Here is a 26,705-nt window from a genome sequence, read left to right as displayed (position 1 = left end):
AATACAATCATTCTGATAAGACACTTGCTTTATTGAAAGTAGTGCACATTTCTCACATTTGAAAGGATGTGATAAAAGCTACTTGAATGTTCACTCAATTAGGCACTGGTTTAGACAACAGTCCTGCTATTTTTCTCTAATAAAATATACTTTATATAATCATCTCTCAGCCTAAACACAGCCATCCATTTTCTATAGCGTTTATTATCCTCACTTGGAAGGCAGATGAGCTTGTGCCTATGCCAGCTGACTTTTGGGAAAAAGAAGTTGGGTACAACCTGCACTCGTTTCTCCAACTGACATTTTGACTGGTCGCCATTCAATCACAGGGAGGACAGCGCTTCTCTCACTAAATGTCACCGGGGATAGGTTCCAGCTCTTGCGCGGTCATTATGAGTACAAGCACTATACACTACTGCCGAACGTATTCACTCGCCTGCCTTGACTCTCATATGAATTTTAAGCGACATCCCAGCCCTAATTCATATGGTTCAATATGACGTCGGTCCATCATTTGCAGTTATAACAGCTTCCACTCTTCTGGGAAGGCTGTCTACAGTGTTTAGTCATGTGTTTATGGGAATTTTCTTTTTTACTATTCTTCCAGAAGCGCATTTCCAAGGTCACACACTGACGTTGAGGAGAAGGCCAGGCTCTTTGTCTCCGCTCTAATTTATCCCAAAGGTGTTCCATCGTGTTAAGAGCAGGACACCGCAGGGCAGTCAAGTTCATCCACACCAGAGTCTGTCATTCATGTCTTTATGGACCTTGCTTTGTGCACTGACGATGTTGGAAAAGGAAGGGGAAAAGCTCCAAACTAGTTCCAGTTGGGAATATGGAATTGTCCAAATTCTCTTGATATGCTGAATTAAGCATTCAGAGCTCCTTTAACAGGAACTAAGGGGCCAAGCCCAGCTCCTGAAAAACAAACCGACACCATAATCCTTCCTCCAACAAACTTCACAATTGGCACAATGCAGTCAAACATGTACCAATCTCCTGGCAACCGCCAAACAGAGACTCGTCCATCAAATTGCCAGATGGAGAAGCGATTCGTCACTCCAGAGAATGCATCTCCACTGCTCACGGGTTACAGCGGCAGCATGCTTTACACCACTGCATCCGATGCTTCGCATTGCACTTGATGCGCAGCTTGGATGCAGCTGCTCGGCCATAGAAACTCATTCGTTCCATGAGGCTCTCTGCGCACAGGTTTTGAGCTAATCTGAAGGCCACATGAAGTTTGGAGGCCTGTAGCGATTGACCAAGCAGAAAGTTGGTGACTTCCTCGCTCTATCCGCCCAAGCTGTCAGTTTACATGGTCATCCGCTTTCGTGGCTGAGTTGCTGTTGTTCCCAAACACTTCCGCCTTCTTATAATACAGCTGACTGTGGAATATTTAGGACTGAGGAAATTTTACAATTGAACTTGTTGCATAGGTGGCTTCCTATCACAGTTCCAACGCTGGAATTCTGTGAGCTCCTGAGAGACCCTTCCTTTGACAAATGTTTGTAAAACAAGTCTGCATGCCAAGGTGCTTGATTTTATACACCTGTGGCCATTGAAGTGATTGAAACACCTGATTCCAATCATTTGGATGGGTGAGCGAATACTTTTGGGGATATAGTATATGCATATTATGATTAGCTGGTGACCAGTCCATGGGGTACCCTCACTTCTCTTGCCAAATGGCTTGTCTGCTAAATTGTAGTCGTGGGTGACTGGTACAATTTTGCATTAGAAAATGGATGGACTCGATAAATACGTATTTATTTGCAGGACTGTTGCATTATTCTTTGTGATTCTAACACAGTATTGGCCAACAAGTGCTCGAGTGCATTCAACAAATACAATCAAAGTGAAAAGAGCTAAAAGGACAGGGGGAAAAAAGTCAGAAACATGAAATTAAGAACAGCTTAAATGAACTTGTATTCAGTAATAAAAATTCATTCACAATCACAGACGATCCGAGTGACAGACACTTGTCCTGGTCACTGACATTGAGAACAGCACAAACAATGTCCATGCAACCACCTCACTCATAAATTGACAGAGGAGGGGTGGGGGGGGATAAAAAAAAATTCCATTGCACCCATGAGAGGTGTAGAGGACATGACAAGACAGAGTGGCTACTTCCAATGAACACCTACTGATCCTTAAGGATTTCACATTTTACTTTTGGCTTGTGTGTGCAGTAATAGTTCAGATGTTTCTAATTTAGCTTTAACATAGGAATGTTTTTAATGTGCAATTACAGTGGCACAAGTGAGGTCCAAAAAAGAAAAATCATGTAGGGCTCATCAGGTAGTAGACAACCACATCTACCAAGTAGTCATTGGTCTCAACTCATTCTCTCAGGCATACCAGACTCTCCAGGTGTCAGGCACTGCTTCTCGCATCATCTCACATGCACATTCGCATCAGCGTTCTCTCTCTCGCACGCTCTCATCGTCTCGCGCCCCTTTCACACTCTCGTTCACCGAAGAGGTGTTTTTTGTTTTCGTTCATTTACGGGAGCTTCACGTGCATCAGCAACTGGTCGTTTTAAAGGCAACGGTCCAGCCAAAAGAGGTGCTACGCTCAAGGTCTACCCGTCACACGGGGGTTTGTTCAGCCTGGGGTGGAGCCACGCAAGGCCTCCTGCATCTTGGCTCGAGCCACTTCGTAGCGCTGCACGATCTGCTTGATGTGCTCCTCTTCCTCGCGCTGGAGAATGAGCAGGAAGTTCTTCAGTTCTGGTGTGGAGAAGGCATCCCACTGCAAAGGAAGGAGAGGGAACATGGGTTTTCAAACATTTTGTACTAAGTTAACCCCTCATAAAATACTTTGCTACTTAAAGATTAAAAAGCAAATGAAAACTGAATAGTACACAGGAAGTGATTCTTTCGCATACCACTAGAAGGAGCCCACATACTACTACTAACGAGAGAGAGATGAATGTTTTTTGAGGGTTGATATCAATCGGGGAGTTCCGTTCCAGACCACCCCTGAACAGACGAAATCTGTGAAGTTGCAGAATACCAGTACTGTATATGCATGTCAAGTGCAGGTATTATTTTTGTCCATTTGGGGTCGCCATCTTCCTATTCCAAATTGTACTATTTGGGATGTTGAATGTGTGTGCGCCTTTAAAAGGCAGGCCTTGCCTGTTGAGTCACATGATAGTCAGCGAATGCTAATGTAGGTTGGACGGCTGTTAACTGGCTAAACGTTAGGCACTCTGGTGTTCAGTGACGTCATCAGTTGACGCCATCAGCAGGTCGTCTAAGTATGTGCGTGTGTTTACCTTATTTTATCGTTTGTTCAATAAAGTAATTGAAAGTGCTCCAGCGGCTGTGCCTTTATTCGCTCTATCCTAACCACCTGTGGAGGGATTATAATTATTTCTAACTAAGGGTGGTAGGCTATATTAAATGATCTAACAATGTGTACTTTACGGTAGACATGCAACTTTAGCCAGTTGTACTTTCCAATAGGAATATTGCACTTTAGCTTCTTTAAGTGTGAAATGTTCCCAAACCTGGCTCGTGCTTATTGCTCTGCAGTGACAGTCCGTGTGGAAAAATAATCACCGCAAACTAACAAATAATCCATGATATAAATGCGATAAAAAAATAAAAATAAATAATTCTGCAATGCAATGAACTTGCAAAAGGAGAACCGTGATACAGCAAGGGACAGACAGTACATGGTCGTGGAGCAGACGAAGGCATGCGCAGTTATTGCTGTACGTAAGGAATTTCATTGTACAGTGGAACCTCGATAAAAGAGAGCCCGATAAAACAGCTATCGGATAAAACGGACCGTCAGGACTGAACATTGTGTCCAAAAATAGCTTCCATTTGTCACTTAAAATGCCGTTGACAAAGTCTGTTAGTTATAGAATTGGTTGCTGTTGTTTAACTAGTGCTGTGATGCAATGCAGGCAGAGAATGGGACTGATGTATTTCTGGTTCACAGATATACAATAATACTAGAGTGTCCCATCCCTATGTGGCGGCCATGTTGAAATGTGGGGCACTGACATTGCAGCCATGTGACGATGGTATATCTATTGTCTGTTGTACATAGAGCAGAGAGAGCGCGTCATGGCTCCAGTGTTAACTCTGAGGAGTAAAAAAACAAGTCTTTGGAGTCTGGAACGTACTATTTTCGGTACAGTAACCGTTCGCCTGTGGCAACAGATTTGGAACTAGGACGCACACGAATTCCCCGCTCATGAAAAGCGACTCGCCTATGATGAGTACTGTACGTCAACAATGTCACTATGACAAAACCAGACTGGCATGCTAAGTTTGTAGAAAATGTGCAACTTTCAAACATTTTCAAGCTTTTTTTTCTGATAGATTTATTTACAATAACTTTGTACTGTCTTGGGCATTTTAGGCCATGAAAAATACCTACAAAACAATATTTTTGTACTGTACAGTAATATGTGTGCCTATGGCCTAAATATAAATAAATAAATAAGTGCTTCAATGTAACAGACAATCGGCTATATCGGACGACACTCCTGCCCCCATTAGTCCGTTCTATCGAGGTTCAACTGTATTGTCTTTTATATATATATATATAAGTGTTTTTCAAAACATTTAAGTTATTTTTATTTTTCAAGTGTTTTTCAAACATTTACTGTAATTCTGACTTTACTACTACATTAGTGCAGGTTAGTGACAGACTATGGCACGGTCAGATCTGCATACAAATTCGGGTTACGTCCTGGTTTTGATAATTCTACAAAGATGTTTTATGATACCTATTATTCCAAGGACACACCCACTAAGAATTGCTGATGGAACTTTAAAATGGACCAATTTCCTCATCAGAATCAGAATCATCTATATTTGCCAAGTATGTCCAAAAAACACACAAGGAATTTGTCTCCGGTAGTTGGAGCCGCTCTAGTACAACAACAGACAGTAAATTGACAGAACACTTTTGAGACATATAGACATTGACAAAAAAAAACAGTCACTGTCATATTCAGTAGCGACCGAGCGTGATTATTTACTAAAGTGGTGGCAATACCTCGACTCTGTAGAGGAAAGGTCTTTATTTTTACAACGACATTAACATGTATATCATGGTAGGTGCTGCCGTTATTGTTAGCAACAGAGGTAGAAATACAACATGATGGTAAAATAAAGGTCAGTTCATCCGTCCATCTTCTATAGCGCTTGTCCTGTTTGGCGAGATGAGCGAGATAAACCCTGGACTGATCGCCAGTCAATCGAACGACACATATAGACAAACAACCATTCACATCCTCTTTGGTGAACCTAACAGGCATGGTTTAGCATGTGGTAGGAAGTCTGAGTGCATGCAGAAAAACACAAAAAGCACAGGGAGAACATGAGCCTGAGCCAAGATTCAAAACTATAACCTCTCAACTGTGAGGTATACATGCTGTCCCACTAGCCTACTATGCAGCCTGATGGTCAGTCATATGAAGGCAATTACAACCACCTAGTGGCACCACCAGGTACTTTTTTTGCTTCAGTAAAAAAAAAAAAAGTGGTCTATTTTGGACAAAAGTGCATTATTTCACATCGTTGCTCTAAATAAATTCAAAACAAGCACAAAAGTCCCTAAATTTCTGTGTATGCAGGGTAATAACCTGTACTTTCAAACCACTCGTCATCCGACTCCCATCAAGATTGTGCCTTTTGGCAGCAATGCAAGTTATTGTCAACCAGTTTAATCAGCACTGGTTCAAAGAGGGATCACGCATATCAAAGGCCTTAAAGTAATAAATGAACCGCTTACATTGACTTCTCCTGTCTCATTTTCCTTTAGAACAAAGCTGAGCACTTTCTCATTGGGTCCAGCGCACAGTCGCAGAGGTAGGGGGCGCTCATTGTCAGACAGCTTACGAATGTAAACTGCAGGAAGAAACAAGCTCAGTTAGAAAGAATTTGAAGAACTAAAGAGATGCTACCACAAAGCACTGTATGTGTGCGATACCTTGTTCGTGTCGTTCGCTGCGCTCAAACAGAGCGAACTTGCCGGGGTTGTCGACTACGGTGAACTTTTTCAACAGGGCCTCGATGACGTCGTGCGCAGACGTGCGGGAGCTAATGTGAAGGTGCTTGGAAGCGTCCTTGGGCAGGTAGAAGGAGGTACGGCGCTTCACACTGGTACCCTTCCTAGAGCCGCCCTTCTGCGCACCGCCGCCTCCTCCTTTCTTTGGGTGCATGACCGACACGGGCCGCGCCAGCTTGAACTGCACTTTGATGAAGCCGGTGTAGGAACTGTCCTTGTTCTGTGCACAGGGAAAAATCATTACAACTGTGGCACTAACTGTGGGACTGACTTTAACACAGTGAATGTAAAAAAGGTCTATACACTTCTGTTCAAATGCCAGTGACTTATAAACAGTTTGAAATAACAACCAGTGTTAGCAGAAAAAGTTCAGGTTTCTGCTAAAAAGAAAAAAAAATTAAATCATTAATCTTGGTGTCATTCTTTTTTTGAAACAGCATTTGAACAAGCGTGTGTAGACTTTTTATATCTACTGTAACCTTAACACTCACCATGTTCATGAATAAATTGCTATTGATCTGAGCGTTGTACTCCTTGACCTTCTTCTGAGTATCAGCAGTGGTCAACACCTGTTTGCCACAATCACTCGGTTCATCCTGAAGAGAAAGGGGGTGAGGATCGGGGGGTTAGTGGTTACACCACTGGACTTCAAGCAGCTCAGTACCTCCACTTGATTAGGAGTAAGAATCAACTCTTAACACCCGTTAGGTTGCGAGCCAAATTGACCAGCCAAAGAATTTAAATTTTTGAAAAGTAGAATTAAACTTCTGCTAGCCTAGTTTTTCTATTTTCAAAAAAAACAAAACAAAAAAAACCCTGCATTTTATGAACAAAATATAAATGTTAAAGAAAAACAACATTTATATCTTCCATACATACATACTGGCCTTACGATTCTTTTTGCTGATGAGTGTTTTGCATCTTGGGCTGTAAATTTCTTCTCTCAAAGTTATAACAGTGCATCGTGATACCTTCACCCCTGCGCTGTGGAGGTTGGCAAACCCAAACCATTTTGTCTGGCACATTAAAGAAAAATGCACCCACACTAATCGGGAGAAGTTCTTCAAGCAACAAAACAATGACCCAAAACACACTGCCAAACAAAAATAAGGACTTCATCAGGGGGAAAAAGTGGAAGGTCATAGACTGGCCAAGTTGATCACCGGACTTTAACCCAATAGAGCATGCATTTTACCTACTGAAGAGGAGACTGCAGTGAGACACCCCCAGAAACAAACAAGAACTGAAAGACGCTGCAGTAAAGGCCTGGAAAAGCATTTCAAATGAAGAATGCAACAGTCTGGTGAAGTCAATGAGTCGCAGGCTTGATGCAGGTATTGAAAGTAAGGTGTATGCCACGAAATAGTAAATGCTATTCACTTTAAGTTAATTTAATCATGTTTGTTCCAATATTGCTGCTAACTTGAAAAGTGGGTGGCTTGTTGTAACACACCTCGATGTAAATCGCATGACAAAAAAAATAAAATAAAGTGACATTTTCTTTGATTGATTACACTTACCCAAGTCACAATTTTAAAAGGGGAATGCCAAATATTGTTTCCTATTTTTTTTATTATTTTATTGTAATATTGTGAAATTATGCAATTCTTATAAATTAAAACTTAATACCAGTATTCCACTTTATTCTGATGACATTACGAGGTCTGTCGCAGTATGTTGGCTTCGTTTTCATAATTTCACTTTATTCTTGTCTTTTTCTTTTACATGTGGTCCAAATACTCCATAATTTTTGGACAATACATGACATAAAATTAAACACTGAGTATCCAATAGCATCCTATAACGTTTGTTTTTAAATTACATCTTAAAGGGCACGACTGGATGAAAGCTAGTTGTCAGCAATTAGAGAATGTAATGTTGTGTTTGTAAGTGAAATTGGGGTAACATCAAGGCTTGAAAGGGCTTTTTGTTTGATCTGGCAAGCACTAGTTGCATCAGACCCACTTCCTGCCAACGCAGGCAAAAGTGACGCCATCCAATCTTGTTCCGCGCCTGCGCCTTGCAGCTGTGGGAGGGCTGATTGGAAGATGAGGGAAGGGTGGTGGGGGTGTCGTGGAGTGCTTTGGATGGGGCCTGTACAACTTGCAGCTGTTTGCAATGACTGCGAGCAAAAGCTCAACGGTGCATTCCTTCAGCGAGTGTTCATGTAAAAATAGCCCCCGCTGGTGGGAGACACAATGCCCTCTCTTGTATAGCAGACATCCAGTGTGGTCAGCTGACTCTTCGGCCAGTCACGTTCCACTCATCATAGCACCGGCAGTATCATGAGCATGAAATGGGCCTTTTCCTGTGTGCACACACCGACAGGCATTTCCTGCATCGGAATACACCGGAGAAGCACATTTCACTTCCACACAAGTCACTTTTTATGGCTGAGCATTAAACCCCAAAAGATCACCACCACTCCCTCTTAATGTCACCAAGCGTCAGCATTTCATTCAATTTGGAAAATGTATCCTAAATATGAAATATTGAGCCCTACACTAGGAAAACCACAAACATCCAGTGGGCAGGAAGTACAATATCAACACTCCTTATAGAATTAATTATATGTTCAAATTACACTGTAAACCAAAAAAATAAAACTCAATAAGGGGCCCAGGTGGAGCTTTCCAACAACTCTGACGAGAAAAAAACAAACCAAGAAAGCAAGGGGAGGCTGTGCGCTACTAAAATACAAATTCCACAACATCCTATGAATCACCTATGATGCAAGAATGAGTGTTTAAAAAAAAGTCCTAAAAGTCAAGTCAATGGTGGGTGTATACTTGGAAATATGAGAGGAGCTCATGCGTCACCAAACATGACATTCTAGTGGAAGCTGTGTACTAGTTGCATTTTAAAATGTATACTATTGATAGTTTGATGTAGACTATTGATAGTTTGATTTGTACTTACTGTTGCACTTCGTATACAGCATTACGTAGCCAAAGGTTTAAAAACGTACTTTCAACGAGGGCTGGGGCATATATCGAATATAGCCGATATATCGCGGGTTGCTTTCATGTGAGATGTATAAAATATCTATATCGCGACGATCAAGTACAAATTCTCACGTAATGTTTCACCCTCTGCTGGTAAGCCTCGCACAGTAAGCAGCACACTCAATCGCTCATCCAGAAAATTCCTGTGAGCAAGTTTTTTTTATCATCTTAAAACTAAGAACTGTAGCGTCTGCTTCATTAATTACACTGGTGTCATTTTATGAATCAAAGGTTTAATTTTAACATTTATATAGTGATTTACAGGAGAAATCAGAATATCAAGATATATATCATGTATTGCGATATAGCCTAAAAATATTGAGATATTGGTTTTGGGCTATATCGCGCAGCCCTACTTTGAGCTACGCTTATCTGCTTTGAGGGCAGCTTCATTTGCCTAGCATCCCCTCTCTGTACTAATCAAAGATATCAAAACTTGATATTTTCAAAATGTGCCTAACTTCTGTTCACTTAAAATGCATTTTACTTAAATCGAGTAGGTATTTATCTTAAAAAATACATTTAAAACATTCCATCTGCCGCCGTGGGGGAGGGGGCATTTTTAGGTATTTTCACTCTGGCAAGTGTGACTTCACAATAATGTGATGTGTATTCTAAGAAAACCAAAAAGTTAGTAGATATGTAGCTTGATGCTGAATATCAATACTGTCAGGCAGAATCCTCACATTTCCAAAATCACTACTAAAATAAATAAATAAATAAAAAATAACAAACCCCATCTAGCTTGAGTAAACACCCATAATTCAAGTTTGTATTATACCTTATATCGCTATCATATACCATTGCACACCAACATCAACACAACACTAAAATCATGTTCCGTCACTAATTTAATTTGCAAAAGAAAAAAACGCTGATTTATTACGCTGTCATTGATTTTAAAAAATGGTTGATATAATACAGCGCTGGCCGCCCAAATTAGTCTGTTCTCAAAGCCTTTAGTTCTTCATAAAGCAAACGACTGATTACATCATCTTCCCCAAATTTCTTTTCAAAGACTCTTTAGAGATGCAATAAAAAAAAAAAAAAAAGGAGCTGACAAAACGGTTTAATATTATTAATATTCTGCATGCACTTACCTTTGTGACTGACACAGTTCAGTGCCTTGAAGCATTTCAGGCACAGCGATCCGTTTTTACCAAAGCAGTCTTACTCAAATATATCCATTACAACCCAAGTATGTTTACTCTTAAAAACATCCGGACACTCAATCTTCAGGCAACAATTATGGTGCATGCACAGTTCCCAAAGTGAGGGAAGTGACATAGTTCTACAACACTTCTCAGACAGTAGAGTGTTCAAGAGTGTTAACAGATTTATTCAAGCTATTTTCAACACCTCAAAATAGTTAACACATTGCCATTGACAGCTTTAGAAGTCAAATATCCATGTTAATTGGGAAGGCTGGCAGTGAATGAGTTAATAAAAGGTAAAAAAAATAACAGATGACATGGGGGCAGATCAATAGTATAGAACCTGCAAAATCCATCACTCTCTGCAACCTGTCAACCGACAAAAAGTTTGTGTAAAAAGTTTGATAACCCCTCATGTATACAGTATTTAACTAAATCACAACCACAAAACAGAACAGGACAAATCAGTCTGTTTTAACTAAAACATGATCCAAAACAATCAAAGGCAGTTTTTAACTACCTGGGGGAAAAAACATGAAATGCCAATTACTATACTCATAATAACAGTCAATTTAAACAAAATCACAACCACAACAAAAAACAAGTTTTTAAAACTCCACCAACCAGAAAAGGCCGTTTGTTTTTTTTTACCTAAAACACCACCAAAAAAGGTCAAAGGTCACTAATAGCACAAAATAATAAATTTCCCTAACACAAAATAGTCAATTTCAAACAAAAATACAACTATAAAATCCAAATAGAGTGGTCCCGCATATCAGTGGTTCCAGCATTCACAATTTTATTTTACAAGAAATCCTAAAACCCAACTATTTGCAATTGCAATTTGGATACTGTAATAGTGGCACCCATGTCTGCTTTGACACACTAGAACTAAATATGGCATCAAAATCAATATACTTTCTCAAATGCTCAGCAAAACAGCACTAAACCTATATATGACGACCAGTTAGTGTTGTCAAAGAATGGATGGTTTTGGGTGAGGAAACGCACACAAATGTCTAAAGTCTATTCCAAACTAAAACAACACTAAAAAGGGTCAAAATCATCAATGGCTCACTGACAGCCCATTAAAGAAGGCTTCAGGGACAAATTGGGACGTTTGAATACTCTGTAGACAACAAAGGGGAAGGAAAGCATAACTTCCACATTTTTACCATTGTTTTCTTTGCTTTTTGTTGTTGCTGACTCATTATACACCAATTTAAAAAAGGTAAAACGACTCTGCTTTTAAGCAAACCACCACGAAAAAAGGTCAAATCCCAACTACCACACTAAGTCTTATTTAAAACACCACCATAAATGTTCAAATAAAACAGTAGTTACCTCAAAACACCACCAAAAAGAGGTAAAATTAGTATTTTTAATAAGACTGCACCAAAAAAGTTCAAATTTGAATTAACACACTAAAATAAACTGAATAGTCTTTTAAAAAATAAAATTACAATTAGACCACATATAGGCCACTAAAATCAGTTTGAACTAAAACACCACCAAAAACGTGAACTCCTCAAGCCGTGTAACTGACGGCCGCATAAAAACGCATTCATGGACAACTGGGAATTTTGAGAACAGACATTTTTGGCAGTCAAAAGGAAGACGAAGCGAAGCATAAATTCCACATTAAACTGCCACCCTTTTGTCATATTTTTTCTTATCCGTTTAATTATTGTCTCTCACCTTCTTGACGTGCGTCACCGCTTTGTGGCCTTTAGGGAAGAAGGAGGTGCGTGCGGTGAAGTACTGCTCGAACTCAGCGTCGGAATCCGCCGCCTCGTCACTGCAGTATCCGCTGCTGGTGGAGCTACCCCACGTCTTCTCGAAGGAGGGCAACTTGTCCGAGCTACTGGCCGTGCTTGACATGTTGACGATGGGCTGAGAATCGGAAAACTACTTGCGAACGTTCCGACTAATAAGCAGTTACTCAAATTGAGAGCTTGTTGGGAGAATGTTAACTTCGACGGCGAGTCAATGCAACACACAGGCGACGAAATACCTCAAACAACTTGATAGATAAAGTTATGATGAAAGAATTACTGTTTGCTAATCTCACTTGTAAACGTCTTCTAACCGGCCACGTTTCCGCTCGACAGAATTGACACTGTGTGAAACAGGATGTCCTTATGCTTGGGTGGAGACGCCGCCCGGCCAGTGGCCTCGCCCATTAGGCCGTTGGCTTTGGAAAATACACAAATCCAACGCATCGCTTCCTGATTGGACGAGCGACAACCGGAAGCAACACCAGAGTCTTCCAAGATTCCTGATTGGACGAGCCACATGGGAAAAGGGAAGGGGGGCATTCTGCGCCTGCGCATTGACAAGCTGAGCCCCCTCACTTGCTCCACGCAGACCGCTCCGCCAAAGTGGACACGTGACGGTGACACCAAAGACAATGGCGTCAGCCGTCTTTTTGGCCACTTTCCAATTTAAGTGAATATTTTGCAGGTAAATTCCATTTTTGTCCTGTCAAGATTATTAAAAAAGTTGATCCAATAAGAAACCACTTTTGGAATTGATGCAACATCTTTTTGAAACCATGTGCTTAAATTAGGATTATTATTGTGCCCTGAGAAGAAACAAATCTCACTGATTTCAATTTTGGTTGGACCGAAATAATACATTTTGATTTGGTTTCTGTCCTACCAAACTTTTAAATAGCATAACAACTCTAGCAGGGATTGCTTTTATAACATTATTAAATTAACGGGAATAACAATGCTGTATTTCTAAATATATTATTGATATGTCAAAGTGAACTATTTGTGTTAAACAACTGGCCAACAAAAAGAATAACATTAGGAAACCATTGAGGGTAAAATATGGATTTGTGTCTGTATATACTGCGATTGGCTGGCAACCAGTTCAGGGTGTACCCCGCCTCCTGCCCGATGACAGCTGGGATAGGCTCCAGCACGCCCGCGACCCTAGTGAGGAGAAGCGGCTCAGAAAATGGATGGATGTCTGTATATAATGTCTTCCCCACTTTCCAACTTCTGATTTGAATCACTTTGTGACACCAGAAGTGACTGCAGAGTCTAAGCACGCTTTCCAATTGGACAAGCAACACCAGGGGAGCAAAACAGTAGATTCTATTGAGCTTGCGCATTGTCAAGTCACGTCCTGCTCTCATGCTCCTCACAGACCCCCGCCAAAGTGGTCACATGACGGGACCATCAAACACAAATGACGACGGGCGTCATTTCCTGCCCACTTTCCAAATGATTTGCTTAGCTGCAGCCATCACATGGAGTTATGATGTTATTAAATTGTCACGATGTGTGGCTTTATTGTAATTCCACTGGGGAAATGTTTACATTTATAAGAGCACTTTAGGTTTCAGCATGGGCCTACTTACTCAGTTCCTGGTAATGTTTTCAAATATTTGATAATATCGCACTACAGTATATGATGAGCAACATCACTGTGTGGGTCACTATCGCTCTAGTTTTTTTATTTGTCGTGTTTAATTGTTTTCACGGGTAGGTATTTTTAGTACCACAGTATTTGTTTGTTTTTGTTTTCACAGCTATTATTTTATTGAGCCTTCTATTATCGTGTTTTTCTTTTTCTTGTTTTTATAGCAACCTTAAGACCTTGAGTGTTTACAAAGGCCTCGAAACAGTATTATTTTTCTGACGATTGCCCCTACTGAACCAATACATCGAGGTGCCTGTGAATATTCTCATTCATCCAGGTCATTTCATCCTGAATCGATCGCATCAATCAATGACAGGAGGTAAGGTGGATGAGAAAGAAAAGAGTATTAAACCCAACAATATTGTAATTCCATCTGTAGCAGGTCTGTCTGAGAAACTCAGAAGGATTTTCAACCATAACAATATTCCGGTATGCTTCAAACCTGGTAACACCCTGAGAAAAAGGCTGGTACACGCCAAAGACTTGACACCACAAGGGCAGAAAAGCAATCTGATGTGTGCGGTCAAGTGGAGTGAGGAATGCACAGATACATATATTGGGGAAAACAAGCAACCATTGAGCAGACGCATGGCACAAAACAGACAGGCGAACTCCTCAGGTCAAGACTCAGTTGTCTACCTGCACCTCCATGAGACACAACACTCTTTTGAGGACAAAAATGTGTATATTCTGGACAGGGAAGACAGATGGTTTGAAAGAGGGGTGAGAGAGGCCATATACACAAAGGTGGAAAAAACATTGCTTAACAGAGGAGGGGGCTTACAAAATCACCCACCTCCTACTTACAATGCCATCCTTTCGTCCATTCCAAAGAAACTCAATAATTCTGCCTCCAACAAACAGCACGGCCTCCTTGACTGTTGGGTAACTCCACGACCACTGTACAACTGAATGGAATATCAACGAGGGTGTTTCTACCCAAAGACTCTGGTGGACGGTCAATGGCCTAAATGGTTTATATAAAGGGTGTCCAAATTATGAACATCCATTTTCTTAGCAGCCTGCAACATTAACTAAAATGAACATTTGACTTGTTTTTTTTATAACCAGTATCAATATCAAACCTATGAACTAAAAGGCAATGTGTGTGGAACTAACCCGACTTAATACTCATTAATTACTGTTTCGGGTAAAAGTTAAATACAGCATTGTTAAAATAGATATTTGTGACTGTTTTATCACATCAAATGGTTTATATGTGGAAGTTTTAACTTGACTTCCTCTTTTAAGCCATGTAGCCTTTTATTTTGAAGGGTACGCACGCACCAGAACTCAGCGTTTTCGCACGAAAAATAACTTCACACGACACCGGTAAAAAGGAAAGTAAAACGAGACGCAAGAAAAAGAGTAATGAATGGATCCAAATGCTCTGTAAAACGTTGATTCCTTTAGCTACCCACCAATGAGACATAACGTTAGTGGTTGTGATACTGTGAGACAACGTTTTTGTGTATTTTGTCCCAATTCATTGTGATGTAAAGTTGATAGTTTGACCTTTGGTGACGTTTTAGCTCAATGTTAAGCTTGTAATGCCACTGTTTCTACTATCTTTCCAGTATGGTAATTTATATTTTATGTTTGTGCCTGTAATCAGCTCTTACGTTGGTTTGAAGACTAAAATAAAACGCTAAAAACCATCAGTGCAAGAGTACAGCCCACCGTTTAAATTGTTAGCTGGCTCAACGTTGGCATAGACGTATTTTACTGTTTCATTCACCCAATTGACTTGATTGGAGTTCCGTGCGGTGTAGGCAGAGGCTTGGAGCGGGAGGGTGTGCATCAAACTTCTACACATTGTGAATGCGTTCTTTGCACAATATAATCTTAATCCAAGTGTTGCACTGAGGTGACTGTTCATTTATTTTAACATACACTTTTGGTCGCCGCTGCCGTTGGGCACAAGCATGTCTTCGTGTGCGTTCTTCTTCGTTGGTTTTCGCCACTTTCTTCTTCGGGGTCGGTGGACTATAGGCATCGTAACTGGGAACCGATTTTTTTTTTAATGTGAACGATTCCGGGAGAACCGGAATGTTAGTCCCGGTTCCAATCGGTTCTCGATTCTAGATGCCCAACCCTAATAATAATGAGGCACTTGTAGTTGATTGAAATCCATTAAATTAGCATTGAAAGCGCCAGAAAATATATAAACCATGCCGCACGGACGAAGGTCACAAGCAAGCCAGCGGCGATCTGTGTAACTCTGATCATTTTTAACGGTCGTTTGTCAACTGTAAATTTCGGGAACTGTAAATTTTGAGCTTTGTACCGTGCGTGTGTACACAAAATGCGATACAAAAACTCTGATATACATACAGCCAGTGTTGTTCCTTAAGTAACTGAACTCGTTCATTTTTGGAACGGTGAACTGACCTTTGAGCTAATTCGCGTAGAAAATTAACTTTCCCAACACTGCATACAGCACTTACAAGCACTTGAACAGAACCAGGGTAAAAGTGATGAGAAATGTCCTTTTTTTCACTCTTATTTAGGATAGTAGTGAACTCATTAGCAAATTCCCTATTTAAGTTATTATCATTAAAATTATTAATATTGTTTTTATGAAAGACTAGGATAAGCTGTTCGGATGGATGGATGGTAGTGTCAATACGTTGTGCATACTGGTGTGTTGTGTTTTCAAAAGCTCCTTCATTATTTGTGCGTATGCATGGTCTGAGGATGATATAAATTTGTTCACAGAGTACGCCCATATTCAAGTACGAACATATCATACGAACTTGCTTTTGGAACCTTGGTGCTCCCTGTCAACGCCACTACCAAGTCATAACATCGATGACCGAATTGCAGTACATGACAAAAAGCGAGATCTGACACAGAGCATAACGTACATATCATATATAATGTACGAATCACAGATTTGTGCGTCAAACGGGTATGCGCGATTTAAGCACAAATGTGTGCGTACACACGGTTAGTGAATGAGGTCTATTGTGTCTAATTGTATCTGGTGCACACATGATAGCATTTAGGAAGTCCACAGAGGCCGTATTACATTTCTGAAAACATTTGATCTAGATATTATTGTATATTACCGGTATTTGTGGATTATTATTATTATTTTTTAATGACAGTTTCTCTAAGGTTTCACTTGTTTTTAGGACTGCCTTAGAGCATGTCAATGAGGATGAGAGTGCACGAATATATGTATTAGGAAAACCTTACACAAGGTGTTACTTGTCTGTTTCTCAACATTAAAGTATTTCCCCTATTGCCTGCAACAGTATCTTTGTAAACACATCGGGCAGTTGTTTTTCTGCTTTGTATTTGCACATTTGGAGGACGCTCTTTAATAGAAAATATTACAGAAAATATTTATTTCACCGGCTGTTATCACAGTATTTCCTGCTTTAGCTGGAAAAGATTCATTTCGAAATGACTGATTACTTTATACATGCAAGACAATGTGACATGCAAATCAGAGTCCTGTAAAAGTAATCAGTCTACAATGAGCTGACTTGTTTTTCATCGCATTGTAGTAATAGAAGTGTTATTGTCGTCAGCGATAACGATGATGAAATGATTTTGTTAATGCCCCTTTTTTCATGATGATAACATGACAGTGTGGAGCTAAACAATAACCTCTTTGGTGGATTTCATGAATTAGACAACTTCTGTACTATATTAGTTAAACGGAAATTTCATGTTTTGCGATACAAGTTTCTTACCACATTGGTGTCCGTTTCAATGGTGTGCTCCACAACCAACGTGTGGTCGGTGGAAGAGCCGTGGTCCCAGCTGCAGTCTAAGCAGATCAGGGGACGACAGCGGTAGTGGCATGTGAACTTGCAATCTGGAAGAACGGAATGTTTCAGACACACAAGTAGAATTATGTGAATACACAAGTCATTGCATTGCTCTATCCATTCCATTCCATCCATTTTTTCCACCGTTCATCCTCACTAGGGTCGCAGGTATGCTGGAGCCTATCCCCGCTAACTGCGGGCGGGAGGCAAGGTACACCCTAAACTGGTCGCCAGCCAATCGCAGGGCACATACAGGTATAAACAAACAACCATTCGCACTCACATTCACACTTACGGGCAATTTAGAGTCTTCAATTAACCTACCATGCATGTTTGTTGGATGTCGGAGTACCATGCAGGCACGGGGAGAGCATGCAAACTCCATACCGGCGAGGCCGGATTTGAACCCGGGTCCTCAGAACTGTGAGGCAGATGTGCTAACCAGTCGACTACCGTGCCGCCCTTTGCTCTATCATGTTCCCAAAATTCCACTAATGGCCATTATGGCTATAGCAGTGGAATAGAACTGCTGAGAGTTGTTTCTAATAATTTGGTGACACAGTACACCGTTAGAAACTATGACTCTACTTAGGGATAAAATTGTTAGTATACTAGTCACAGCTAGTATTACCATTTCGATTTTTAATTATTGTTAATACCCTATTTATACTGTATATCCACCCTCAATGTGTGAAAATCCGCAATATAGCGAGACAAAACCTTTTTTAATAGTTTTACCCCTCCCGTAAAACATACTTTTTAAGCACATTATAGCCTACATGTATTTGAACACACAGAAAAAAAATTACAAACGTAATATGTATAGACAAATACTGTACGCATTGCCAAACTATCTGCCAAACTGCTGCTTGATGTGAAGTGAGTCTGTTAAATAGATGTATGTGTATCTTTAAGAGGCGGGGCCCGACATGTGACGTCGGCCAGTCTGGATATCAGTGTCTGGACGTGAGCTGTGGTTTACAGCAGCGTCTGCATAAGTTTCCTAATTGTATATATGTGTTTTATTGTCTTCAAGGCATTCAATAAGTGCATTAGCGACTGTGGCTCTCCTTTCCCGCGTGTGAGAGTATTAGAGTAAGTAAGTGCAGTGGACTCCCACATACTTGTGGTTCTGCACCCATAGATTCACCTATTCGTGGATTATTTATAAAAAAAAAAAAAAAAAAAAACATTTTTTTCCTTTTTTTTTACATTTAATTCCAATTTTTTTTTTCATTTCTGTGTTTTGAGGGGGGACTCAACCCCAAAAACGCTTAATGGGAGTGTATTCCTGCTAATTCAAGCTATTTTTGGGTTCAAAAAATAAATAAATTCAATGCAATTAAAATGGGTGTCAATGGCTATTTGCGGTCTACTGTATACTGTTATGTTGGGGGTGGACCAGTATTGTCGTCGTGGCTGTCATTATTGGACTATTACTGTTGTTGATACCACTGCTCAACCCCTTATCCTGTTTTTTCTGGCCATCTACCTTCTGTCCCTGTACTCTGTCTCTACATCTAATTTTAAATGAATTTTGTTGTTGTGTTCACATATTTGTCTATTCGGCAACTAAAATCCATTTTAATTGAAAAACTTTACTTTGTCAAATGTTTGTATTTAATTAATAATTAACTAGATTAATGTTTATGATAGACACATCATCACTATTAACTACAGTGGTGCCTTGAGATACAAGATTGTTTTGTTCCGTGGCCACGCTCATAACTCAAAACACTTGTACCTAAAATAATCTTTCCCTGTTGAAATGAATGGTAATGGCATTTATCTGTTCCAGCCTCCTCCCCCCAAAAAGAACATTTTGTAATGTATTCTAATAAGGAAAATATGTATAATATTGCAACATTTGTGTTCAACTATCCTTTGCTAAAAGCGTTATAACACCACCACGTAGATGCTGTTCGTTCGTCCATCTGTGGAGTTTTGCATTGTTTGATAGCATGAACCTCACAGACTTTCCTAATGTGGTTGTTTTAAATACACATTGTGCAATTCTCTTCTATGTTTAGTTTGACAGTGAACTGCAACTGGGAGTGACATGACACAGCTGGAAGTCATTTTTATGAATTGTTCACTATCTCCCCAACTCCTGCTTGTTGTGAAGTGAGTTGAGTTCACTGCCACCTTACAGTGCTCATATCTAACATTTTTGCTCACAAGTCAAAGCACAAAAATCTGCCATACAACAAATTGTACTGTTAAGAGTATCTCGAAAAACTTGTTACCTTTTCATCATTTTAAGGGAACTTTTGTGGGGTCTTTAATGCATGAAAATTCATTTTGGTCACTATTGTTTATAATTTATAATGTTAAAAATTATCAAATGTTGCTGCTATAAAAATTTTAGTATTCAAAATCAACTGTGTTGCAAAGCTTTAGATGCATGTATCTGGTTTTTTTGAAGATGGTGATAATACTGATAATTGTGATAATTTTGGTCATGATAATCCATCCGTCCATTTTCTGTACCGCTTATCCTCACTAGCATCGCGGGCGTGCTGGAGCCTAACACAGCTGACACTGGGCGGGAGGCGGGGTACACCCTGAACTGGTCACCAGCCAATCGCAGGACACATATAAGCAAAGAACCATTCGCACTCACATTCACACCTACTGTATGGGAAATTTTGAATTTTCAATTAACCTACCATGCATGTTTTTGGGTTGTGGGAGGAAACCGGAGTACCCGGAGAAAACCTACGCAGGCACAGGGAGAACATACAAACTCCACACAGGCGAGGCCAGCTTTGAACCCGGGTCTTCAGAACTGTGAGGCACATGTGGTAACCTGTCATCCACCATGCCGCATCCTGATAATGATGATCATAATATGAAATGTTTGCTCTCTAACCACAATAAAAAAAGAATAGCTTTTTCAAGACCATGTGACGCATACTGTACTTTCACTAATGTTACGTTTGACTCTTTCAAGAAAAAACAAGAAAACAAAATGATAGGTTGCTGTTCTTATTATCATCAAATGTGTTGTTAGAGTGTAGGCAGAGTGTAGGCACGTCATGTTGTTAGAGTGTAGGCACGTGATTGCACTTCATGTAACATAACATAAACCACAGGCGTATCTTTGTGTGGGTTTGTACTGAAGAACAGGAAGTTCAAGACTTTTGTTTCATCCTGTCTTAAGCAAAAGAAACATACAGACAATGGTGCCAAGTTTGGCACTCCCATACATTTCTGCCAAAAGGCTGAATTAAGCAATTTAACTTCCAACCGACATTTTTATATCATTATCATTCATTATACATCAGTGCCTTAAGATATGAGTGACCCTACTCGCGACTTTTTCGAGATACCAGCCATCGATTGGATAATTTTTTTGCTTTGACTTGCGAGCGCAAACTTGTGATACGAGCGCTGTATGGTGGCAGCTGGCTCAACTCACTTCACATCAAGCAGCAGTTTGCCAGATAACATTAGTAAATATTCTTCAAAAAAGAGGCTTCAAGCTGTTTATTCCCACTCTCATCTGAAGGTTACCGTCAAACTAAATATAAAATCAAGAGAATTGCATGTTGTGTATAAAGTATAATATTATAGAGTTCTATTTTTCTAATTAAAAACATTTTGGGAGGCTCGAATGGATTGATGGCATTTCCATTCATGGTCACAGGACGAATTAAACTCGCACCTCAAGCCACCACTGTTTTCTCTCCACACAGACACATAATGGTGGACTCACTGGCACAGCGCAAGCTCTGTTTGTAGAGGCCCCAGATGAAGTCCCCACAAAGGTCGCACCATGTGGGCTGAGTGTGGCTGCAGGGTTGGAAGTCATGGCCCTCCCCAGTCTCCTCTGCCAGGTGCCGGTCCAACTCCCAGCTGCTCACGACCCGGATAATGCCCACCCGGCTCAGCAGATCCGGCACCTTTCCCGGGCTGATCCTCAGGGCATTGGCTCTCTCCAAACGCGGAGGGGAGCGGGGTGAACACGCTCCATTCAGCTGGATCTGTTCACCGCCGGGCCTCAGGTCACGGAGCTCTATGAACTCCCCCATGGACATTGTGTCACTCCCGACCTCTACGCCTCCATGGTCACTAAAAGACAGAAAAGCGCACTTTAAAATGCTGAAAGATTAAGTAATGCTGTTAAGAAACTGCCTTCACCAACATATTAATGCTGAGTTAAGATTTACAGTACAATTTCTCTGTTGCTTGCTCCACACCATAGCATAGACATTTCATTAGCAGTGTAAACTGTCTACAAACTGCCGTATTATGTTATTTGTGTTTCATTTTTTTGTATAGTATTAGTGGTTTCTATAATTGCTATGTGATAGCGGTGGTATTAAAAGTTGGATTAAGTCAGGTAAGTCCCTACTTAAAGCCCAGGTTCCAAATGCACGGCAGAAGAGTTCAAGAGCAAAAGCAGACATCTCCATGTTTTTGCGTATTGAGTAACATGTTTTTTTTCTAGATCTAGGTTAAAGCTAAACCATTTTATTTAGGGTATTTTAAGTTAACATGTATTAGGTAATTGAGAGGCTCATTTTGAAGAAAAATCGAACTTTAATTTAAAAAAATGTGTTTCAAAGAGGTCTTTGATGTCATTTCATTGCAAACCTAGACAACTCCAAGAAAATAATTGAGTTCAAAAACAGACGGTCAGTTACTGCCAAACTTACAGATTTTTACGTGATTGTTTTATATGTGTGGACTAGAAATGTTTTCTATATAAGTATTTATATATTTATATATATATTTTCAAGATATGAGCTGTCGTTCGGCCGATTTTTTTGCTCTGACGTGAGCGCAGACTTGAGATATAACACTGTGTGGTAGCAGTGAACTCAACTCAATTCACAACAAGCAGCCCTTTGGCAAATAATAAACAATTCTTCAAAAAAAAAGAGGCTTCAAGCTATTTCTTGCCACTCCCAGTTGAAGTTTGTCAATTTAAAAATAAAACAAAGAATACAGCTCGTGTATTTAAATCAACCACCAAGCTTAGCCTTCCAGATCATTAGCTTAATGCAAGCACTAACCTCGACTGTGCAGCAACACATGTAGACAGACGCTACTATTTATCCTCTGCAAAGAACAAGTACAAGTGCAGCACTGATGAGTTGATAGGATTTGAGACATCTTAATAAACAGTATATCCGGCTATCTGTCTTATACAACCCCAAGGTGGCGAAGTTGGGAACGCCAGGAAGAACAGCGCCTAGCGGAGCAGCATTAGAGTATCTTTGTATAACTATCTATGCCAGCGACGTATAGTGACAGGCAGAACAATTGAATGCTCTGCCACTAGATGGGATAGGGTACATAATTAACCTTTGTATCCACTTTTTGTTTGGGTAATGTACAACATGTATGTTGTGTGCCTTGGCTTGAAAATGGTTGGGAAACACTGCTAATGCAGTCACGTGTAATGTGTTGATTAGCATTTTATGTTAATGTGACAAAACAAAATGCTTAAAGGAAACTACAGAAAGACTCACACATGTATACGCTCAAAATGTGTGTTTTCAACTTTGAAACCAATGTTTCGTGCAGGACACGAAGTGTACATGAGGAGATTTGGGAAGTCGGTAAGTCAGCAGACTGTCTGAAAAGTACCTCACGGTAACTAAGCTGGTGAATAAAGAGTTACGTTTGAACTAGGCTATTATCCACATTTGATTCATCCAAAATTGACCCATTCCGTTGTCATGCTATAAACTCTATTTTCAAAAATGAACTGTTCTCTTGTGTTTTCGTGGAGTCCGACTCACCCAATCAGATGTGAAAGATAAGCGCTTTGTTTGAAAAACATCTTCTTCCATCCGAAGAAGAAAACTTTCCGCGGCAGACATCTCTGACTGGGGTCAGGCCAGCCTCCACTCGAAGAAGACAAAAGTCAAGCTCGCCGCCACAACGTTTGTTCATACGGTAACACGCCGCCGACACGCACACAGGAACACATTCAAAATAAAAGCGTGGCCAAATAATACATGGACATCAATGCTTTGGATCTTAAAATAATTACTCTCTCTGTTATCACGGAACCAGTCTACTTCCTGAAGAAAGTCGATTGTCAGGAAGGTTAATTCGGATCTGAAGTTGCATTGAAAAAAATAAATCATACTTGAAATCGGCATCTATGACTGAAATTGCATTTCAAACTAAAAGTTGTCTGAAATCGTGGTATTTCACTGTCATTACACCAGATTTAAAATAATAATAATAATAATAATAATTCCTTAGTTGTCACAAGACCAGTCAACTTCGGAGGTACTTGACCCTTCTGTCAAGCACAAAGATATAGAGGGAAAGGAAAGTGAACATGAGACGGGCAAAACCTTTCGTACAGATTGCTTAGGTTTTTAAATGACTGCGGTACCGTGGGAGCGACAACTACATCGTGCTGTGGTGTAATGTGATGTTCGAACGTCTGTCATCAGCAACGTTTGCTCATGATCTCCGCCCGTTTAGCTTTGTTTTCTTTTGGCTTCTTAAAATTGTTTAAATGCATTCAAATGTCATGTAATAATTTAATTGAAACTCAACTCAACTTTTATTGACATTGTTCTCTCCTCACGAGACGTAGTGCTCTATCCAGTTAAAAAGGTTAACAGACGAGATCTTTGTTCATGGCCTTTAAAGAACATTTATTATCTCTCTTGTGAATAATTCAATTTTATTTTGTTAAAATTAATGTGGGCCAAGACTACACTTGATATGTTATGTTGTTCTTCAGGCATGTCATTGAACATTGAACTCAAGGCAAACTGACGTATGACACAGATTTCACCACTAGAGGGTGCTAAGGGTCAAGATAAACCAAATGCAAATGAAAATGTACTACAACTACAAAACCATGAGCTACATCTCTCATGGGGTTTCTTCGTGACCGAAGATCTTATGAAGGGGCTGTTCACGTAGATTGCAGGAGCGCTGATGGCTGACCAGGCCAGCGCGAGACAGGCACATAATAATAATACCATCATAAATAACGAAATAAAATGTTATTTTTCAAATTAAAATACAAGAGCGCCCCCCTGCCACCCATACATAAAGCATACAGGGGGTGCAGCTTTATTCCCTCCCCTTGCACATTGTGCAAAATGACTATAACTACTATAACTATAACCACACACAGTGGGTACGGAGAGTTTTCAGACCCCCTTAAATTTTATATATATTGCAGCCAAATCATTTGTTCATTTTTTTCCTCATTAATGTGCACACAGCACGCCGTATTGACAGAAAAAAAAACGTAATTGTTGAATTTTTTTATGATTTATTCAAAAAGAAAAACTGAAATATCACACAGCCGTAAGTATTCAGACCCATTGCTGTGACACTCGTAGTTAACTCGGGTGCTGTCCAATTCTTCTGATCATCCTTGAGATGGTTCTACACCTTCATTGGAGTCCAGCTGTGTTTGATTATACTGATTCGACTTGATTAGGAAAGCCCCACACCTGTCTATACAAGACCTTACAGCTCACAGTGCATGTCAGAGCAAATGAGTATCATGAGGTCAAAGGAACTGCCTGAAGAGCTCAGAGACAGAATTGCGGCAAGGCACCGATCTGGCCAAGGTTAGAAAAAAATTCTGCTGCATTTAAGGTTCCTCACAGCACAGTGGCCCCCATAATCCTTAAATGGAAGGTGTTTGGGTCGACCAGAACCCTTTCCTAGAGCTGAGCAATCGGGGGAGAAGAGCCTTGGTGAGAGAGGTAAAGAAGAACCCAAAGATCACTGTGGCTGAGCTCCAGAGATGCAGTAAGGAGATGGGAGAAAGTTCTAGAACGTCAACCATCGCTGCAGCCCTCCACCAGTCGGGGTTTTATGGCAGAGTGGCCCGACGGTAGCCTCTCCTCTGTGCAAGACACATGAAAGCCTGCATGGAGTTTGCTAAAAAAAACAAAAAAAAAAACACCTGAAGGACTCCAAGATGGTGAGAAATAAGATTCTCTGGTCTGATGAGACCAAGATAGAAATTGTTGGCCTTAATTCTAACTGGCATGTGTGGGAAAACCAGACACTGCTCATCACCTGTCCAATACAGTCCCAAGTATGAAGCATGGTGGTGGCAGCATCATGCTGTGGGTGTGTTTTTCAGCTGCAGGGACAGGGAGACTGGTTGCAATCGAAGAAAAGATGAATGCGGCCAAGTACAGGGATATCCTGGACGAAAACCTTCTCTAGAGTACTCAGGACCTCAGACTGTTCACCTTCCAACAAGACAATGATGCTAAGAACACAGCTAAAATAACGAAGGAGTGGCTTCGGAACAACTCTGTGACTGTTTTTGAATGGCCCAGCCAGAGCCCTGACTTACTAAACCCAACTGAGCATCTCTGGAAAGACCTGAAAATGGCTGCCCACCGGCGTTCACCATCCAGCCTTACAGAACTGGAGAGGATCGGCAAGGAATGGCAGATGATCCCCAAATCTTGGTGTGAAAAACAACATTCCAAAAATGACTCATGGCTGTATTCGCTCAAAAGCAAAGGGTCCGAATACTTTTGGCTGTGTGATATTTCAGTTGTTCTTTTTTAATAAATCTGCAAAAATTTCAACAATTCCGTTTTTTTCCTTGTCAGTATCTGGTGCTGTGTGTACATTAATGTGGAAAAAAATAACTTAAATGATTTCTGCAAATGGCTGCAAAATAAAAAAGGAGTGAAAATTTTAAGGGGGGTCTGAACTACTGCGTATATATATATATATATATATATATATATATATATATATATATATATATATATAGTTTAGTAAAACTCTGTGTTCAGTTAATGTCAATAAATGTTATTCCCAATATTTAACATTACATTTATTTTGATATGGAACTTCTTTTGGTGGATCCTGGGACAGTCTGGTACATGTCCCACAAAAGTGGACTGGTCTTGTGATACCGAAAGGATTCTTTATTCGTCATTTTTTTAAAAGTCAGGTATAATTGCAGTGATTGTGAGTCCCAATGGTTGTTTGTTTGTAGGTGCCCTGCGATTGGCTGGCGACCAGTTCAGGGTGTACTCCGCCCAGGTGGATGGGATAGGCTCCAGCACGCCCGCGACCCTTGTGAGGATAAACCGTACAGAAAATTGATGGATTATCATGACCAAAATTATAACAATTATCAGTATCATCACCATATTGCTAAAAGAAAAGGGATGGATGGATGGATGGATGGATAATTGCAGTCATACATGCAGATTTCAAATCAGAGTTTGTTTTTCAATGCAATTTTCGATCCGAATTAACCTTCCTGGATGCAATCCTGCGAAAGTCTACTTTCTCCTATAAATGTACTGGTT

At 40.3% G+C, this 26,705-nt stretch overlaps 1 protein-coding gene across 2 annotated transcripts; it reads right to left on the bottom strand.

Annotated features, from left to right (window-relative positions):
- Positions 1-10: 10 nt before the first annotated feature.
- LOC133408222 (ras association domain-containing protein 1-like) lies at positions 11-23,310 on the bottom strand. 2 transcript variants are annotated; one of them, XM_061686774.1, is made up of 8 exons: positions 23,172-23,310; positions 21,137-21,492; positions 17,341-17,465; positions 11,900-12,094; positions 6,534-6,638; positions 5,965-6,262; positions 5,767-5,882; positions 11-2,757 (listed from the first exon to the last, which is right to left on the bottom strand). In XM_061686774.1, exons 1-8 carry the CDS (start codon positions 23,210-23,212, stop codon positions 2,611-2,613), a joined length of 1,383 nt encoding a protein of 460 aa, XP_061542758.1. In that variant the 5' UTR covers positions 23,213-23,310; the 3' UTR covers positions 11-2,610. The 2 variants fall into 2 exon arrangements, with proteins under 2 accessions (XP_061542758.1, XP_061542760.1); XM_061686776.1 differs by lacking the exon at positions 11,900-12,094 and having other exon boundaries at positions 23,172-23,309.
- Positions 23,311-26,705: the final 3,395 nt, after the last annotated feature.

This window comes from Phycodurus eques, chromosome 10 (genome assembly GCF_024500275.1).
Source record: "Phycodurus eques isolate BA_2022a chromosome 10, UOR_Pequ_1.1, whole genome shotgun sequence".
Lineage (NCBI taxonomy): Eukaryota > Metazoa > Chordata > Actinopteri > Syngnathiformes > Syngnathidae > Phycodurus > Phycodurus eques.
This window is presented reverse-complemented; position numbering and strand designations above follow the sequence as displayed.

Bases quoted from the DNA above. Each gene is read 5' to 3' on its own strand.
- LOC133408222 (XM_061686774.1), bottom strand. From the start codon at position 23,212: ATGTTTTTCAAACAAAGCGCTTATCTTTCACATCTGATTGG. The intron at 21,493-23,171 runs GTGAGTCGGACT...TCTGTCTTTTAG, and splicing joins TATCTTTCACATCTGATTGG to TGACCATGGAGGCGTAGAGG. The intron at 12,095-17,340 runs GTAAGAAACTTG...TCCGATTCTCAG, and splicing joins TTGAAACGGACACCAATGTG to CCCATCGTCAACATGTCAAG.